This window comes from Amblyraja radiata, chromosome 2, assembly GCF_010909765.2.
Source record: "Amblyraja radiata isolate CabotCenter1 chromosome 2, sAmbRad1.1.pri, whole genome shotgun sequence".
Taxonomy (NCBI): Eukaryota; Metazoa; Chordata; class Chondrichthyes; order Rajiformes; family Rajidae; genus Amblyraja; species Amblyraja radiata.
The window spans coordinates 133072244-133091895 of NC_045957.1; the positions used below are offsets into that span (position 1 = coordinate 133072244).

General features: G+C 41.5%; 1 protein-coding gene across 2 annotated transcripts in view; it reads left to right on the plus strand.

Annotated features, from left to right (window-relative positions):
- LOC116968964 (amyloid beta precursor protein binding family B member 1 interacting protein) overlaps positions 1–19652 on the plus strand; it is a 126808-nt gene that overhangs the window by 99610 nt on the left and 7546 nt on the right. For both annotated transcript variants that reach the window (XM_033015954.1, XM_033015950.1), the window contains exons 9-12: positions 8153–8296; positions 8670–8780; positions 16445–16543; positions 18297–18411. In XM_033015954.1, coding sequence (XP_032871845.1) covers positions 8153–8296; positions 8670–8780; positions 16445–16543; positions 18297–18411 — 469 coding nt within the window. The remainder of the gene's footprint in view (positions 1–8152; positions 8297–8669; positions 8781–16444; positions 16544–18296; positions 18412–19652) is intronic.

A 19652-nucleotide genomic window follows, 5' to 3' on the forward strand; every position in this document is an offset into this window, starting at 1 on the left:
ACTACGGGTGCTGTCTGTACGGAGTTTGTACGATCTCCCTGTGACCACATGGGTTTTCTCTGGGTGCTGTAATTTCCTCCTACATTCCAAAGAAGCGCAGGTTTGTAGGCCTCTGTATATTGTCCCTAGTGCATAGGATAGAACTAGTGCACAGGTGATTGTTGATCAATGCAGACTTAGTGGTCCAAAGGGCCTGTTTCCATGCTGTACCTCCCAACTAAACTAAAATAAGAAGCCTTCAATAGAGTCCCGAATACCATAACAATGATAAGCAATGACTGAGCAAAGTGAAATCATTGCTTTCTGTTTGATTTACATGTTTCTGGGTGCATTTCATATCAGACCAGAAGGAGAAAATATTAGTATATCATTATTTTTCCCCTCGCCTTGTTTTGATTTTCCTGTTGAGAAATCAACATGATCATACCAAAATGAAGGAAAGGATCAGTGCAACAGCAGGGAGAACAAACATCAGCAGCCATGAGATGCAGAGCTCGAGCCACCAGTGGAGAGATGTTCAAAATACCCCACAATGTCCTCACAAGCAGATTGAATGTTAATGGAAAATAGACGCAAAAAGCTAGAGTAACTCAGCGGGACAGGCAGCATCTCTGGCGAGAAGGAATGGATAACGTTTTGGGTTGAGACCCTTCTTCAGTCTGAGTTACTCCAGCTTTTTAGGTCTATCTTTGGTTTAAACCAGCATCCGTAATACCTTCCTACACATTCCTTCCTGAAATTCCTTCCCGCAACTCCATTTGAATGTTAATGGAGCAGACATCGGTTGAGATTCAGATCTAGAGTAATAAAAAGAGCTAAATTTCAGGCATTAATAACCATATAACCATATAACAATTACAGCACGGAAACAGGCCATCTCGACCCTTCTAGTCCGTGCCGAACACGTATTCTCCCCTAGTCCCATATACCTGCGCTCAGACCATAACCCTCCATTCCTTTCCCGTCCATATAACTATCCAATTTTAAACATTAAAAAAACATTAACCTACCTTTCAGCTCTTTAGATTTAGACATACCTAGTTTGTGTTTCTGGCAGTTTTACATTTGGACACCTTTTTTCTTTGGTCTATCTCAACCTTCATAGATCTTAGTAACCGTTTCAAACACCTTTTCAGTCGCTCCTTGCAGCAGTTAAGAAACAGGAAAATGAATAATAGTCAAAAAACAATTTTTTTAAATTAGTCCAACAGAAGCATAGGCTTGTTTGGAAATATTGACATACTGTAGAACTCTGCATAACATACTGCATAATGTGGACTAATAAAACACCAAGTCAGACGAAGGGTCTCGACCCGAAAGGTCACCCATTCCTTCTATCCAGGGATGCTGCCTGTCCTGCTGAGTTACTCCTGCATTTTGTGTCTATCTTTTATTAAAATAGAATGTAGGTTAATAAAACATTGTGAAGTTATTCAGCATAAAGTCATAGTTTGTTCTGAAGGCACACTTTCAATTTTATATTGAAAACTTGTATTCACTTGTATTCTTGTATTCACTGGAGTTTAGAAGGATGAGGATCTTATAGAAACATATAAAATTATAAAAGGACTGGACAAGCTAGATGCAGGAAAAATGTTCCCAATGTTGGGCGAGTCCAGAACCAGGGGCCACAGTCTTAGAATAAAGGGGAGGTCATTTAAGACTGAGGTGAGAAAAAACTTTTTCACCCAGAGAGTTGTGAATTTATGGAATTCCCTGCCACAGAGGGCAGTGGAGGCCAAGTCACTGGATGGATTTAAGGGAGAGTTAGATAGAGCTCTAGGGGCTAATGGAGTCGGGGGGATATGGGGAGAAGGCAGGCACGGGACGATCAGTCGTGATCACAATGAATGGCGGTGCTGGCTCGAAGGGCCGAATGGCCTCCTCCTGAACCTATTTTCTATGTGTCTATGTTCCTATATACAAATGCATTATGACAATTCTCAAGTGTCTTGAGAATATATTGCAACTAATTAGGAAAATTATCCGAAACAGGTTTTATGGCTCGTGTCAGGTCCAAATCACATAAAGAGATCTCTGTCGAGTGATTGTAATGTTAAAATTGCACTGCTTTCAGCAATTTTATACACCTTGTCTTTCCAAGCAGTTTATTGCTTTCATACTATGAATCAACATCCACAATGGTTGTAATATGTGATAATTGCTAGAATGTTAAAAGGGTGATCTAAGGCATTAAAATAAGCTTCATGTCATCCATGCCATCTGCTAAACATCATTTACACTCTTCAGAAAACAACATTTGTCCTTCCTACAGACTTACCATCATTTATTTTCAGTTTCACCATTTTTGCAGTTAGGTTATGTTATTTGTAATATCAGCAAATTATTTGTTGCCACCTTGACACAACTCTCTGAATTCTGAAGACATTTTCATACGACTATGATTCAAAAGTGAATTGCTTTAAATCATAGAATCATACAGCACAAAAATGGGCCACTTTGTCCATGATCTTGTTGCCTATCTAGGCTCATTCTATTTGCTAGCATTAGGCCTATATCCCTCCATGTCCTTCCTATCAAAGTACCTGTCTGAATGCCTATTCAATATTGTTATTGTATCTGTCTCTACCACCTGCACTGGCAGCTTGTTCAAGATAACCACCATATCCTTGAAAAACCTGACCCTCAGTTCTTTGTTTTATAATTCACCTCATCTTAACTCTGTGGCTTCTAGATCTAGACATCCCCAGCCTTAAAGAAAGTCTCAATCTGTTCTATCTATGGCCATCATAATATTATAAACCTCTTTTGGGTCACTCCCAGCTTCCTACATTCCATTGAGAATAAACCTTGCCTATCCAATCTGTCTTTATAACTACAGCCCTCCAATTTCCTGGTGAATCTCTTCTGCACTGTCTATTACTACCAATCATTCTTATAATATGGAAAACAAAACAGTACCCCATGTGTGGTCTAAACAGTGTTCTATACGACTGAAACATGACATCTAAACTCTTAAACCTAATGCCTCAGCCTATGAAGACAAGCACAGCAAATACCTTCTTCACTACTCTATCCATCTCCATTGCCATTTTTTTTGTGAATAATAGACTTGCACCACAAAGTCCCGATGTACATCAACACCCCAAGCTCCCTGACATTTACTCTATCTGCCCGGTCAGAATTTGACCTCCAAAGGTGCATGACCTCACTTGCCTGAATTAAATTCTACCTACCACTGCTCCACCAACATTTCTGCTAATCAATATACCACTATACCTTCAGACCTTTACCTCCAAAGACGTAGAGGTTTGTAGGTTAATTGGCTTGGTATAAATGTAAATTGTCCCTAGTGTGTGTAGGATAGAGCTAGTGTGCGGGGATCGTTGGACGGCGCAGACTTGGTGGGCCGAAGGATCTGTTTCCACTTCCAAACTGAACTAAACAAACTCCTTTGTTTTCTACAACTCCACCAATTTCTGTGTCATCTACAGATTTACTAATCTAAGTTATTTGTACAAAAGAACAAGTGTCCCAGCGCCAATCCCTGCAGTACACTACTCAATACAGACTTCCAGAAAGAAAATGATCTTTCCACCACCAGATGTCTTTGGCCAGATGTCACTATGCTAATTTTGGATCCAGTTTGCCAACATGCTTCAGATTCCTTGCATCTTAACTGTCTGGAACAGCCAAACATGCAGGACCTTTTGAATAATCTTACTGAAGTTCACATTCCCATAAACCACATCTATCGTGCTACCTTCATCAAGTCTATTTCCATGTTGCACCTTTCAATTCAATTTCAATCAATTTTCATGAAAAAACTCAGCCAAATTTGTGAGACAAAATTTCCCCTATATAAAACCATATTTTATATGGACTCCTAATCCAGTGAAATTCTGTGAAAGACAGAGAAATTCAGAAGGGTCTCAATCTAAAACATCACCTGCCTATGTTCTCAGAGATTCTGCCTGACACACTGAGTTACTCCAGTATTTGTGTCCTTTTTCAGTTCCTAATTAACTCCTGCCTTTACAAGTAAACATGAACTCTGGACTTCAGGATGTTTTCCAACGACTTCCGTACCACTGATGTAAGGTTCACAGACCTGTACATGTAGAGAAAAACAAAGTAGACATTTCAGGTCAACAGGTAGATCTGACACACCAATTTCCAAAGGACCATGTGGCCTTTTTCCAAAATCTCAGTATAAGATGAAAATTTGGAAACTTGTCACATGCACCAAGTGTGTTGTTCCCTGGAAAATACACGTTGAAACATAGAAACATAGAAAATAGGTGCAGGAGTAGGCCATTCGGCCCTTCGAGCCTGCACCGCCATTTAATATGATCATGGCTGATCATCCAACTCAGTATCTGTACCTGCCTTCTCTCCATACCCCCTGATCCCTTTAGCCACAAGGGCCACATCTAACTCCCTCTTAAATATAGCCAATGAACTGGCCTCAACTACCTTCTGCGGGAGAGAATTCCAGAGATTCACCACTCTCTGTGTGAAAAAAGTTTTCCTCATCGTGGTCCTAAAAGATTTCCCCCTTATCCTTAAACTGTGACCCCTTGTTCTGGACTTCCCCAACATCGGGAACAATCTTCCTGCATCTAGCCTGTCCAACCCCTTAAGAATTTTGTAAGTTTCTATAAGATCCCCCCTGAATCTTCTAAATTCTAGCGAGTACAAGCCGAGTCTATCCAGTCTTTCTTCATATGAAAGTCCTGACATCCCAGGAATCAGTCTGGTGAACCTTCTCTATGGCAAGAATGTCTTTCCTCAGATTAGGAGACCAAAACTGTACGCAATACTCCAGGTGTGGTCTCACCAAGACCCTGTACAACTGCAGTAGAAGCCAATGCAATTCACTATTATCTTAATCTACACGGGCAGCTAAAAATACTCCTGAGATCTCATTGATTCTCACTGTTCAGGTAACCCTCAATCTTAAGGAATGATGATAGGTTTATTCAACCTCACACAATACAATAGACAGCACTGTACATCTCAGAATGAACACCAGACTTTTAATGTTTAATTTTTCTCACATCCTCACTTTACTTAACCATGTCAGATCTCACATCGCATGTAACAAATAAATGCACTAAATATTGCTGAACTGGTGAAACTGATATTAATAACACGTCAAGTTGTAGTATTAAATATATTCAACGGAAATATAGAACTTTGCACAATATAGGAACAAACAGGAAAGTGAAGTTGAAGATCTAATCAGCCTATTTAAACAGACTTTCAGCATGGAAATAGCCCCTTCAGCCCACTGAATCTTCACCAGCCAGTGACCACCCTGTACATTAACACCATCCTGCACACCATATAACCATATAACCATATAACAATTACAGCACGGAAACAGGCCATCTCGGCCCTACAAGTCCGCGCCGAACAATTTTTTTTTTCCCTTAGTCCCACCTGCCTGCACTCATACCATAACCCTCCATTCCCTTCTCATCCATATGCCTATCCAATTTATTCTTAAATGATACCAACGAACCTGCCGCCACCACTTCCACTGGAAGCTCATTCCACACCGCTACCACTCTCTGAGTAAAGAAGTTCCCCCTCATGTTACCCCTAAACTTCTGTCCCTTAATTCTGAAGTCATGTCCTCTTGTTTGAATCTTCCCTATTCTCAAAGGGAAAAGGATATAACGAAATGGATTTTCCTTACAGTCAAGTAACATAAAAATAAATAATAAATAAATAAAACATATAACAAAAAGCACAAACACAGAAGTCCACGACACAACATAACCCCACAGTGGCACCAAAGTTGAGGAATGTACCATAGTCCAGCCAGCCTCCCCGCCGATCTTCCCAGATGTTCACCCGTGGTTGGGGCCTCCCTAGCACCCGCAGTCGCCGCCACGGGCGGCCCGATGCTCAGGCCCTCACGCTGGGATGATGGAACACCGACGCCGAACCCCGACGGAGAACATCCTCAGCGGCCCGGACCTCCAAAGCAGCCACCTCCCACCGGAGTCCGTGGTTCCTGAGTCCACCGGCCGAGCCGAGCGGAGTCGCAGGACTCCGCGATGTTGATCAGCACCGCCCGCATTGGGAGCTCCGTGAACCACAGCTCCGCGATGTCGGTGCAGCAGACCCAGCACTCCGGGGCTCCAAACGGCGAGCCCCGGTAAGGCAACAGCTCTATCACTATGCCACTGTGCCATCTTGTGATATGCTATTAAACAGCATAATTGGCTTGAGCTGGATCACCAAATTACTAAATTAACAGGTTCCAAATACTAAATGTCTATTTTTTAATACAAGGCATAAAAAGCCACTGAAATCGGTTTATTTATAGACCAACTACCCGACATATAAACACCTCTGTTTTCTATGAATATTGTTAAGAGACAGCTCATCATTAAAGTTAAAAGTTTTCACTTTGCAATGCAAGGAAAATAAATCCTATTTATACTAGTAAGTAAATACATATTCAAGGTATATTTTGACATTTTATTCATAAATGTATTCTTACTGCACTGCCTTAGCTCACTTTGATTAATAGTTCTTTGCAATACTACAGTGCTTAATAGGCTACAATTTGTTATATCATTCCAAAGCAGATTATTAGCTTTTGATTACTTCAATTAGGATGATCCACATAATCAATTTCCTCATGACAAGAAGCTTTATTTTCACTATGGAAAATCATTTTGTATGAGGTTACTCTTGGGGAAAATCTATTTTATTATCATATTTCAAGCTCACATATAATGTAATTAATTCTGCTTAAAAAGCTGTCCACTTGAGAACAGGAAACTGAAGTCAAGGAGATGCAAGGCTGCTGGACCATAAGCACAGTGATGTGAGCCAAGGATATAATTGTGTTGGTACAGTACAGCATTGTACCACGAATCACAATGAAAATACCCAATGCAGGACTGATCTAACAAGCCAAGTGCCAAATTAATCTCTAATATGTTCAGAATCTATTAGCCTCCACAACAGGATATGACACATTTGCTTTTACACATCATGGTGAGACGGTTCCAAATAGTCCACCAAAATTTTGACTGAATGTCAAAAATATCCATCTATTTTCAGTTGAATCGGACTCAATCCCCTCAAAATATTCCATAATTTTTTTCATTTGATTTGAGAATTAAGGGACAGAAGTTTAGGGGCAACATGAGGAGGAACTTCTTTACTCAGAGAGTGGTAGCTGTGTGGAATGAGCTTCCAGAGGAAGTGGTGAAGGCAGGTTCGTTTTTATCATTTAAAAATATATTGGATAAGTATATGGATGGGAAAGGAATGGAGGGTTATGGTCTGAGTGCAGGTAGTTGGGACTAGGTGAGAGTAAGTGTTCGGCACGGACTAGAAGTGCAAGTTGGCCTGTTTCCGTGCTGTAATTGTTATATGTTATATGGTTATTAACATTTAGATATCATACAATTAGTCATAGATATACTGTCACAGAATTTTTGCTTTCTATTACAGAGTTTGAGTGGAACTTGGCAAATCAGCACAAAATATTAGGGAATCCACAAATCAGGCACAAGTCACTCACATTCATGTCTTCTGCAGTCGTTTACATCGGTTCAAGATTAAATTTAGCTTAATTATCCATTGCCTACAAAAATAGTCCCATCACAGACTAAAAACTGGAAAATTCGACAAACCACTCTAGTTTGTTCATTTCCAGACCTTTAGACCTGTTGAATAAGACACTAAATGCTGTGGTCTCTGGAGATGCAGCATCTCTGGAGAAGATGGATGGGCAATGTTTCAGTTCAGAACCCCTCTTCAGACATCTACATTTCTATGTATCTACACTTTAGACCCATTTTTTTTAACATTCACCTCAATACCCTGTCTGCAGAACAGGCATGTGTAGACTTTCAGGGAAGGGAAAAGGAATGCTTGTGATTCTGTGGAAAAGGCTATGAAACATCCCAGACTCAAAACATCATATATTTTCCTTTCATAGATGCTGCCTGAGCTAGTCGGCATATTCAGCATTTTTTTCTTTCAGATTTCAACCATCAGCAGTCTTTCGAATTTCATTTAAATTTATAGTGCTTTAAGTAATCTGGCTATGTGTAGCTGACCTAATGGCAAATCATATTTATTAACCTAATGTAAAAACGCATTTGATTGATACAAACTAATATGTTTACATTTCCTCTCAATTTATCTGCACATACAGGAATGCTTTTGTGGAACATCTGTCATTATTCCAGACCTAGAAGGAGCTCTCTTTGTAAAGGAAGATGGTAAAAAGTCATGGAAGCGTCGATACTTTCTCCTCCGAGCTTCTGGAATTTATTATGTTCCAAAAGGGAAAACTAAGGTCAGGAAATATAAAATTATGCATTTACTAACTGAAAATTCTTGAATGCTAAAGTCAAGTACTGCCTAATCAAATATCCGAACCCATCCCCCCGCAAATTGCTTGGGCACATTGTGAAATAGGGCAGGATTCCCAGTGAGAACTCCCATGGCAAATTAGGCCGCAAGGAGACCAATTAACAAGGGATCGTCAGAGGTGTTTGCACTCCCCCTAGTGGCTGTAACATATCATGTAGCCAGTCAAAATATATCCATTAGCCCACCAAGGATAAGAGCTCCTCCTGGAATTCAGGGAAAATAGGTAGATAATAGGTAAATGAGTTTCTCTCTTTATATTTCCATGACATTGCAATTATGTTCTAATTTTCCCACAGACATCTTGTGACCTGGTTTGTTACATCCAGTTTGAGAATGTGAATATTTACTATGGAATGAATTATAAAGCAAAATACAAAGCACCAACTGACCATTGCTTTGTACTGAAGGTAAACCATGCCAAATATATTTAACATTTTAGATGCTTTTAATTTTCAATTTGTTGAGAATTATGTATGAAATTGCAAACTAAATCTGCTTTCAGATGTATGTCTAATTTAGGGAATCATCTCATATTCACACATAATTATTTAGTTCAGAAAGATATCATGGGAACAGGCTCTTTGGCCAATCAGGTGCAAGGAAACCATCGATGACCCTTTCACACTAATTTTACTTCGGAGTCACATGAGTGACTACGTGAAGACCCCGTCCAGCACGCATGCGCGACATAGCGTCTCACGCAGTGCGCAGCGACGGACGGGAGTACGAGCTCTCCCGCAACAATTTGAAAACGGACCTTCAGGTAAGCAAATCTTACTCTGAGGACATGGTGTTTTCGAAACCCTGTTCTGCTTTATTTTTAAATAGGAATAGAACAGGGAAAACACCAAGGAAGGTCGTTCCCGTCAGGCTGCTATGGACCAGGAGGATTCCAGCAGTGGGGGGCGCACAACGCTGCGGTCCACAGTCACCGACAGCATTCCGAGCCGAGCCCAGCGCCGCTAGCATAGCTCAAGGGAACATTGGCGACCAACCGCAGCGGGCTGGATGTAAGGCACAACGGAAGTCGGACCGGCCGGTTCACTCAGAAGAGCCCGGCACGGTAGACTCCCGCCCGAGAGCGGCTAAAGGTGACCGTTTCAAGCCTTATGGAAAGGCTCATGGAGCAAAAGCTCCAGCGAGACTTGCTCCGGAGGATGGGGCAAGCTCGCCAAGGGAGCACAAACACTCCCGTTCCAGTGCACTAACAGCACTGGCCATCGCATCTCCCTCAACAGAGGGGAGCGTTGGTGACCAGGGCTGGGCTGGTCATGAAGAGGGGTCACTGGCTGAACAACATTGGGAGAATGCTTGAGGTACAGGACCAGGAAGAGCTGCTGGGTATGGTGAACCGCTACGTGGCAACACCGCAAGCGGAACGGCCGTTATAGCCTAAACTGGCGGCCAGCTTACTACCTGTCCTTTAAACCTCTCCAAGACAGGTAGTCATTGAGGCGTTGGACTTTATCACGCCTCCCCAAACTTGCATTTGCTCAATCTGCCTGCCATTACAGGGGGTACATTGAGCAGGGTATTTAAACCCAAAAAAACTTAAAATTGCAAAAAATGTAGATACCCCTGACGTCGGCTATCTGCTCATTCCATGGACAGGGTTGGCATGCCAAAACACCCTGGCTCTACTGTGCAACACAGTATGTGATTGGCAACCTCCAGAAGGAGGTCATAAGACCTGCCCTCAACCTCAAAAATTTGCAGGACTGTGTAGAACGCTGACCTCAAAACCACAGATCCTGCTATTTGGCAAAGAATTACCAAATCAAGCCTAAAATCTGGACAAAGAATCCAAGGCATTTTGGCCTCATGAGGGCAGGACCTGGAATGAGCAAACCACGCAAAAACCCAGACGGCAGTACCTCTAGGCATCCACCAGTAGGCGTCTACTTCATGGTACTGGTGAAAGCTCGGGGCCCACATACCATTGCCCGCAAGTCTTTCGGGACAGGGCCCAGAGCGGGTCCCATGGAAAATGCACCATCCCCCCAACAACACCACCCCGACAGACAAGGAACCAGAAACCGAAGAAATGAACACACCACCAAACAACAGTGGAGGTAGGTGGGTATGGTTCCTACCATCACATAAAAGGTGAGGGGATTGTGCTAACGGGGGGGGGGGGGGGGGGGGGGGGAACTACACCTGGTTTTGGAAGCATGAAGAACTATCACACTTGGTAGTTATATACCAAAAAGTATTCAAGGATAAAAATTGAATTTAAGAAAAACTTGCCACCAGTTCAGCATGCACCCCAAAGGGGTTTTACCCTCTCACTAAAAAGAAAACATGAGGGACAAGCTGAACTGGAGAAGACATACAAAGGGGTCATAAAGAAGTCTAAATATGAACCTTTGGAATCCGTATTAAATTTACTAAAAAAACAAAAAAGATGGTGAATGTCGCACCATCATTGACTTAACCACATTGAATACTTTCGTCAGGTATACACACTTTAATGGAAAACATTTGTAACTGCCAAACAATGGATTTCCTAAGGATACTTTATGGTAGGCATCGACTTAAAAGATGCATACTATTCAGTACCCATTCATAAAGATCATCGGAGATACCTAAAATTTACCTGGATGGGGTAACTATGGCAGTATAAATTATTGACTAATGGTCTAAATATGAGCCAAAACTATTTTCCAAGATATTTAAACCAGCCCTGACACTATTAAGGAAACATATTGTCATGGCATATCTCGATGATATTTACAAACAGACAAAACCATGGAATTAGCTAATTCAGCAGCATTAGCTACTAAAAACTTATTTAGCCTGGGCTTTGTCATACAATCCAGATAAACCTACGTTGACACCATCCACAACTATGGACTACCTGGTATTCAATTAACTCAGTCCACATGTCTATAACGCTGCCAAAAGGAAAGCCAGCATAATTGGCACAAACCTGTAACAAATTATACCTTAATGGTTAACAATCAACCAACCATTCGACAAAGTGGCAAGAGTAATTGGGAAATTAGTAGCAGCATTACCAGCTACTTAACTTGGACCTTTCCGTTAGAGCAAAGGTGCTAGCGTTTAAACAAAATAACCCATATCCAGAACAGGTGGTAGATGGACTAATCTAGAGTCATCACCACTACAGACACTGGACATAAAACCTAGTTGGAAATGTTGGGAGCGTTCTATGGGTTAAAAGCATATTGTTCAATAGTGCACCATTTTGCATGTTCGTTTACAATTTGACAATATCACAGTGGTGGCCTATACTAACCACATGGGCGGAATAAAATCGATATCATGTGACAATTTGATCAACACAATCTGGTAATGGTGTGTCGTCAAACATATTTGGCTATCAGCAACTTACCTACCAGGTAAGCTAAATACTGTGGCAGACATGTTAATACAAAGTATTTGCTGAAATTACAAAGCAATATGGAACACCAGATATCGATTTCTTTGCATCCCGACTGAATCACCACGTACCGATGTATGTCGCTTGGGAACCAGACCTTGAGGCAGCGGCGATGGATACATTCTCGCTGAACTGGGGGGGGAGCTAATCTCTAAGTTTCCCCCCCCCCCCCCCCTTTTCTGCCTCATCAGTCAGGTACTACGCAAAATACAGATGAACTTTGCTTCGGACTTTTGGTAGTACCCGACTAGCCTACACAGCCATGGTTCCCAGTGATCCTTGACAGGGTCATTGAAACCCATGACCATTCCCCACGGACCAGATCTACTGATCCACCCTGTATCAGGCGAAAGTCACCCATGCCATGACAGAATAAGCCTACTGGGTTGCAGATTCCAAAAAAGACCTTTTGCTGGACCTGGGGTTGTCAAATAGGACCATGGACACGATGACAGCATCTCACCGACTTCCACCAAGAAACAATATCTCTCCAGTATAAGAAAATGAGAAACATACTGCTCGAGAACAGAGACAACTAATCAACCACCATACCTATGTACCAGAGTTCCTGGCCAGCCTTCACCACGATGAAGGTCTGAACTATAGCACTATCAAATGTGCTAGAAGTGCACTGTCAACCTATCTAAGACAGGCACCAAGGGAAACAGGCCATAGGTCTCGTCCACTGGTGGCCAAATTAATGAGAGGTACCTTCTATTCAAAACCCCTAGACCTAGATATACCAAGATCTGGGATGTCAGCGTTGTCCTGACATACCTAAAGGATGGCCACCAGCCAGATCCCTTCATCTGAAAACAGCTACCCTGTATACGGCCATGCTGATGACTTAGTCTCAGCATAGGGTCCAGTCTTTTTACCTACTCAGACTGGACAATATGGTCATAAAATCAGACCAAATAACATTCACCATTCAGGAGCTGGTAAAACAGAGCAGACCAGGAACTTCAGGACTCATTATGGAATTCCGGGCGTATCCACCTGACCACCGTTATATGTCATGACTCACCTTCTACAATATATCAACACAACCTAAAATTCCCGAGGGAGACAAAAATGGGTCAGCCACAAAAATGCCACTGGGTCAGGGTACCGAGGCAAACCATCTCTAGATGGCTCAAACAGGTATTGGGAGCTGCTGGAGTGGATACCGATATTCACACATCTCACTCCACCAGAGCAGCATCGACGTCGGCGGCTAACAGTATGGATGTGCCACTGGACCTAACCTGGTAACTGGTCCATGGGAAGAACTTTCAAACATTCTACAACAAGTCATTGTAAAACCTGTTTCACTTGCAGAGAGAATTTTAGACGCTGCAAAAAATATATAATTTAGCCCGGGGGAGCATTAATTTCTTTGTTATTATTTTCAAATAATACCATTGTTGTTTTACAAACAGATTCACGTTTGATTACGATAACATACTTCCTCCCTTGGATGACTTCGGCAGTGAGTGAAGTATGGACTGTTACACGGTTTGAAATCACAGAGCTTTAAAATCTTCACGTAGTCACTCACGTGACTCCGAAGTAAAATAGTAAGATTAAACGAGAACTTACCAGTTTGAAGTTTGATCTGTATTTTATGAGGAGTTACGATGAGGGATTACGTGCCCTCCGCTCCCGCCCTCAATTATAGAGATCAACTGGTATCTTAGTTCTCCTAATCTTTATTATGTTTATTTCAATTATTGTGTTTTCTGTGATTCCACACCGCTGCTTTGAAGAATGTCGCGCATGCGTGCTGGACGGGGTCTTCACGTAATCCCTCATCGTAACTCCTCATAAAATACAGATCAAACTTCAAACTGGTAAGTTCTCGTTTAATCTTACTATTCTATGTCATTCAAGTTTTGCAACCACTCCTTGCACATGAGTGACAATTCGCAGAGGCCAATTAAATTACACACCCACAAATCTTTGGGATGTGGGAGGAAACTGGAGCACCTGAAGGAAACCCAAGAAACATCAGGAGAATATGCAAGGTCCACACAGACAGAACCCAAGATCAGGATCGAATCCTGGGCTGTGAGGCAGCAGCTCTAGTCAAGTCAAGTCAAGTTTATTCGTCACATACACATACGAGATGTGCAGTGAAATGAAAAGTGGCAATGTTCGCGGACTTTGTGCAAAAAGACAAACAAACAAACGACATACAGAATGGAACAGAATCACATATTCTTTTATATATTGAATATTGTGGGCGGAAGGAAAAAGGGGGGGAAAAAACAACAAACTCTACCAGTTGCACCACTGTGGATATATATGATATATCCAATAAGATATTTCTTGATTGGAATATGGAAGAGTGACCCCTTGTCCAGTATTCTTCATCTATAAATGGCATAATTCAGAAATAGTGATTGGCAAGTATCGGCGTTTGCTTCAGATTCACGTTGCCAATAAAGGCGTACAGCTATCCCATGCTTTCATATTCCAAGGTTTCATTAACATAGGATTTATGTTTCTCCTACCAAATCTGTGCGTAATGGCCAAAGTTTCATTTAATGGACATTGTGCTTTATATATGCTATTCATATGCTATAATATTTGGAATGCAATGGGTATTCAGTGGGAATGCAACAGTGAATGACCTTCAGCATGGTGTTATATATTTATTTCAATTCCTTTATCTTTTAAGTCAATGCCAATTGAATTGCATTACCTTAAAAAGACCCATGCCATCAATCCAGCCACCTGAGATGTCACCTACTTAAGTTTTACAACAAGCTGAAAAATCATTGTGCCATCTATTGTAATGCTCAATGCAAGGTGACTTCGTTCTTCAATGATTCACAAACATCATGGTGTAGGACGGTGAATTATTTGCTTGTTTATTTCAGGCAAGATCGATATCATGTGGAGGCTTTTTTTGTTGCAGAAATCTAGAGATATTAAATCTGCTCCCTTCTTCATAACAGAAGTAATATCATAAGATTACATTATCCAGGAAGGATTTTATTCCAATATCTATGTATCCAGTTATGAGGAAGAAATAAAATCATGCTCCCACCTCATTTTTCAAATCTAAACAATATAAGCACATTTAAAATTAACATTTAATCTATAATTGTTACTTGACATCCATGTATTCAGGAGTGTGACAGAAAACTCTGCTTACCTGGATGAGTCCATTTCTAACAGTGCCCAGGATTCGGAATGCCATCCATGGGAAAGCATTGCACTTGACAGGCACTCTATCCACCAACCTAAACTTTCAGTCCGTGCACTGCATTTCAAGTCAAGTCAAGTTTATTCGTCACATACACATAGGAGATGTGCAGTGAAATGAAAAGTGGCAATGCACGCGGACTTTGTGCAGAAAGACAAACAAACAAACTACAAACAGAATGGAACAGAATCACATATTCTTTTACATATTAAATATTGTGGGCGGAAGGAAAAAGGGAAAAAAACAGCAATTTAAAAAAAAACAGTAGAGTGGTATAGTAAAAGTTAGTCCCTGGTGAGATAGGAGTTTACAGTCCTAATGGCCTCTGGGAAGAAACTCCTTCTCAACCTCTCCGTTCTCACAGCATGGCAACGGAGGCGTTTGCCTGACCGTAGCAGCTGGAACAGTCCGTTGCAGGGATGGAAGGGGTCTCCCATGATTTTATTGGCTCTGGAGTTGCACCTCCTGATGTATAGTTCCTGCAGGGGGGGCGAGTGAAGTTCCCATAGTGCGTTCGGCCGAACGCACTACTCTCTGCAGAGCCTTCTTGTTCTGGGCAGAGCAATTCCCAAACCAGATGATAATATTTCCGGACAAGATGCTTTCCACAGCCGCTGAGTAGAAGCACTGGAGGATCCTCGGATACACTCTGAATTTCCTCAATTGCCTGAGGTGGTAAAGGCGCTGCCTTGCCTTACTCACCAGTGCTGCGGCATTTAATTGCATAGGTTACTCAAATCTATCTCCCAAACCTGCAATCTCTCCCACCAAGAAGGACAGGCACACCAGGTGCATGACAGCATCACTTGCAGGTTCCCTTCCACTGTCCACCATCCTAACTTGGAAATGTTCTAAATGAAAACACTTCATCATCACTGGGTCTTCATTCTGGTACCACCATTGTTACCAAAGGACTCAACAGCTCAAAGAGCAGGATTAATGCCCTGGATCTATTTAAGAGAATATGAAACAAATATCACTGACCAAACAATAGAAAAAGCAATTGAAATAAGTATATAGTAAACCCAACAATAATGAGGAAGTACTTTCACCAGAAACACTGCAGCAGTTCAACAAATTAGTTCACTACCCATTCTGAAGCACATTTAATGAAGGCAAAAAAAAAGTTGGTTTTGATATTGTTGTCTCTTGTGGTAAATTAATTTTAAGGACACGTGCGTGTTATCTGAAATAAAAGTCAGTAAAATTGAATAGCTCAATTCTAGCTCTTCATCCAAACCCATTCATAAAGTAAGTTTTATTTTCCACCTTCCTCTTAACTTTGCCAAATTTAGCAGGGCATTATTTATGTAAACAATAACCAAATAATAAATAGATTGCATTGATATCAGATTGCTCACTAACAACAAAACCAATACCCAGACATTTAAATGCAAGATCCTGCAGTTGATTGTATTTTACATTTAAAACACCAGAAATTATGTCTGATTTTGACAATATATATAATGTGCTAGCATCCACAGATTCAAAAGGAATCACAATACATCAAGTACCTGTGCTGTGATAATGCTTGGAGTCTACAACAGTGGGTAACTGGAATACGAATCGGAAAGGTGAGTGAAAATGGGATTGTTGAAACTCTTAATAAAATATGGTAATGAAAACAGAGACACAAACGTTCCTCCAGCCGTTTTGTTTTGCTGTAGTAATGAGTGCTGGTTAGTAATCAGTCGACCCTCATTAGAAAACAGATCTTACAAACTTTTTCACTTGATTTTGTCTGTAACCTTTCTCTAAAAATGTATATCATATAGTACGGAAAGAGGCCCTTTGGCCCAACTCATCCATGTTGACCAATTTGCCTTCTCCCACTGGCCTGCATTTAGTCCATATCTCTCTAAATCATACCTATCTATGTACCTGTCCAACTCTTTTAAACTTGATAATTGTACCCTCCTCTAACTCTTTACCGCCAGCTCATTCCAAATACCCAACACCCTCAGGTATCTTTTAAAGTTACCCCTTTAGATTTAGACTCCCCTCCCCTGGAAAACAAGACTTTGATCATCATCCTATCTATGACCCTCATTATTTTATAAACCTCGGTGAAATCACCCCTCAACTTCCTATGTACCAGGGAAATAAAACCCCAGTCTATCTATTGTTCCCGTATAACTCAAGCCGTCCAGTCCCAAGAACATCTTTGTGAATCTTTCCTGCATCCTTTCCAGCTTAATTACATCCTTCCTATGGCTATTCATCCAGACGTGCTTATACTCCAAGTACAGCCTCATCAACGTTTGATACAGCTGTAAATTGATATCCCAACTGTTGGGATAATTTTTCTTCTTTATTTTCCTTTATATGGGCTTCCACCTTCACCAAATTCTCTTGCTAAAAACACAATGAAAATCTGATCAGCAACTGTTAACCCTGTTTGAACGAACGCTGGTTTGTTATATTGATAGTGCACATACCTTGATATTTAAATAACAATATAAAACTGTATTTAAATAAACAGTACAGGTGTGCTTAATTGAATTCAATGAACCATAATTGAACCATTGGGCGGTCATGGTGGCGCAGTGGTAGAGTAGTTGCCTTACAGTGAATGCAGCGCTGGACACCCGGGTTCGTTTGTACATTCTCCCCGTGACTTGAGTGGGTTTTCAAAAGATCTTTCGTTTCCTCCCACACTCCAAATACGTACAGGTTTGTAGGTTAATTGGCTTGGTAAATGTAAAAATTGTCCCCAATGGGTGTAGGATAGTGTTAATATGCGGGGATCGCTGGTCAGCCCGGACCCGGTTGGCCGAAGGGCCTGTTTCCGCGCTGTATCTCTAAACTAAACTAAAAAATGACCCCAGTTCTGTGTTCTCAGGGCCTTTCTTCGACATTAAAATGTAGGTGAATCAGATTGAATATTGGAAACGTATATTCCATTTTAGAACCAATCATAGCAGGAGTAAACCATTAATTAAAAAAATTGAGAGGCATGGATAGGGTTGACAGTCAAATCATTTTTCCCAGGATGGACATGTCACAGGCTAGAAGGCAGAGCTTTAAGACGAGATGGGCAAAATTTAAAGGAGATGTGCAGGACAGATTTGTTAATATAGAGAGTAGTGGGTGCCTGAAACATGTGGTGGTGGAGACAGATACAATAGTGGGCATTTAAGAGGCTTTCAGATATATGAATATGCAGGAAATGGAAGGATATGGATAGCATGCATACAGAGAAGATTAGTTTAACCTGACATAATTTCAACAGAGACATTGCCAAAAGGCCTATTCCAGTGCTGTGCTGTTCTATGTTCTTTATTTCACAATACATGGAGGATAATGAGTTCTCTTTTCTGCCTTTAGTACAGTAAGACATTGTACGACAATTACACAGTGGCATTACAAAAGGCTGGGCTGGCATCACGATGGGCGGATTTATCAAATGCGAAGTCTGTCAATACCACCAACACCACTCCAGGTACACAAGTGCTATTTTCCTTCCAGACTACTTATACCCATGCTTCCCCATTGAAGAAAATGGCAATGGAAGCTCTTAAATTGTTTGGTGGCTTTGAGGGCACATAATCTCGTATTTTTTGTCGTCTCATCCATCAAATACATCAAATATTTCCCTGTTCAGGCGAGTTACAGCTTGCATTTGTATTGCATCTTGTTACATGCTTTGAATATTCTTAAATAACTCACTCCCAACAATTGCTTTTGCAAATTATAAACCGTATTTAATAAATATGTCACGATGAAACACATAAATATAAATCCTTAAAAACTCCTACAAAAGCAGATTTGCTGGATCTAATATCAACTGGCAAGCCCAACATCTATTGCCTTTTCCTAACTCCCATGAGAAGGTGCCTTCTTAAACACCAGCATCGGATGAGGGAAGATCATATCATGGAATTTATAACATCAAGAGTTACATAACACTCCCCTCGACTCCATTCAAGGACCCAAGCAGTCGTTCCAGGTGCGACAGAGGTTCGCCTGTATCTCCTCCAAACTCATCTATTGCATCCGCTGCTCTAGATGTCAGCTGATCTACATCAGTGAGACCAAGCGGAGGCTGGGCGATCGTTTCGCCGAACACCTCCGCTCGGTCCGCAAGAACCTACCTGACCTCCCGGTGGCTCAGCACTTCAACTCCCCCTCCCATTCCCCATCCGACCTCTCCGTCCTGGGTCTCCTCCATGGCCAGAGTGAGCAACACCGGAAATTGGAGGAACAGCACCTCATATTCCGCTTGGGGAGCCTGCATCCTGCGGGCATGAACATTGAATTCTCCCAATTTTGTTACCCCTTGCTGTCTCCTCCCCTTCCTCAGCCCTCGGGCTGTCTCCTCCCATCCCTCAGCCCTCGGGCTCCTCCTTATCCTTTTTCCTTTCTTCTCCCCGCCACCCCCCATCAGTCTGAAGAAGGGTTTCGGCCCGAAACATTGCCTATTTCCTTCGCTCCATAGATGCTGCTGCACCCGCTAAGTTTCTCCAGCATTTTTGTGTACCTTTGATTTGAGGCCTGTTCATCTGAAATACTTCTCAGTAAACATCAAATGGCCAACATAGAATCCTGGAAGAAGCTGTGAACCCGTATACTTTGGAAATTACAAACCTATAAGTAAAATCAATGTTTAACCGATATTGTCATCTAATTGTCTTTTCAGCCCATTTTAAATATTAGCTGCAATCACCATTTCTTGGCAAAGTC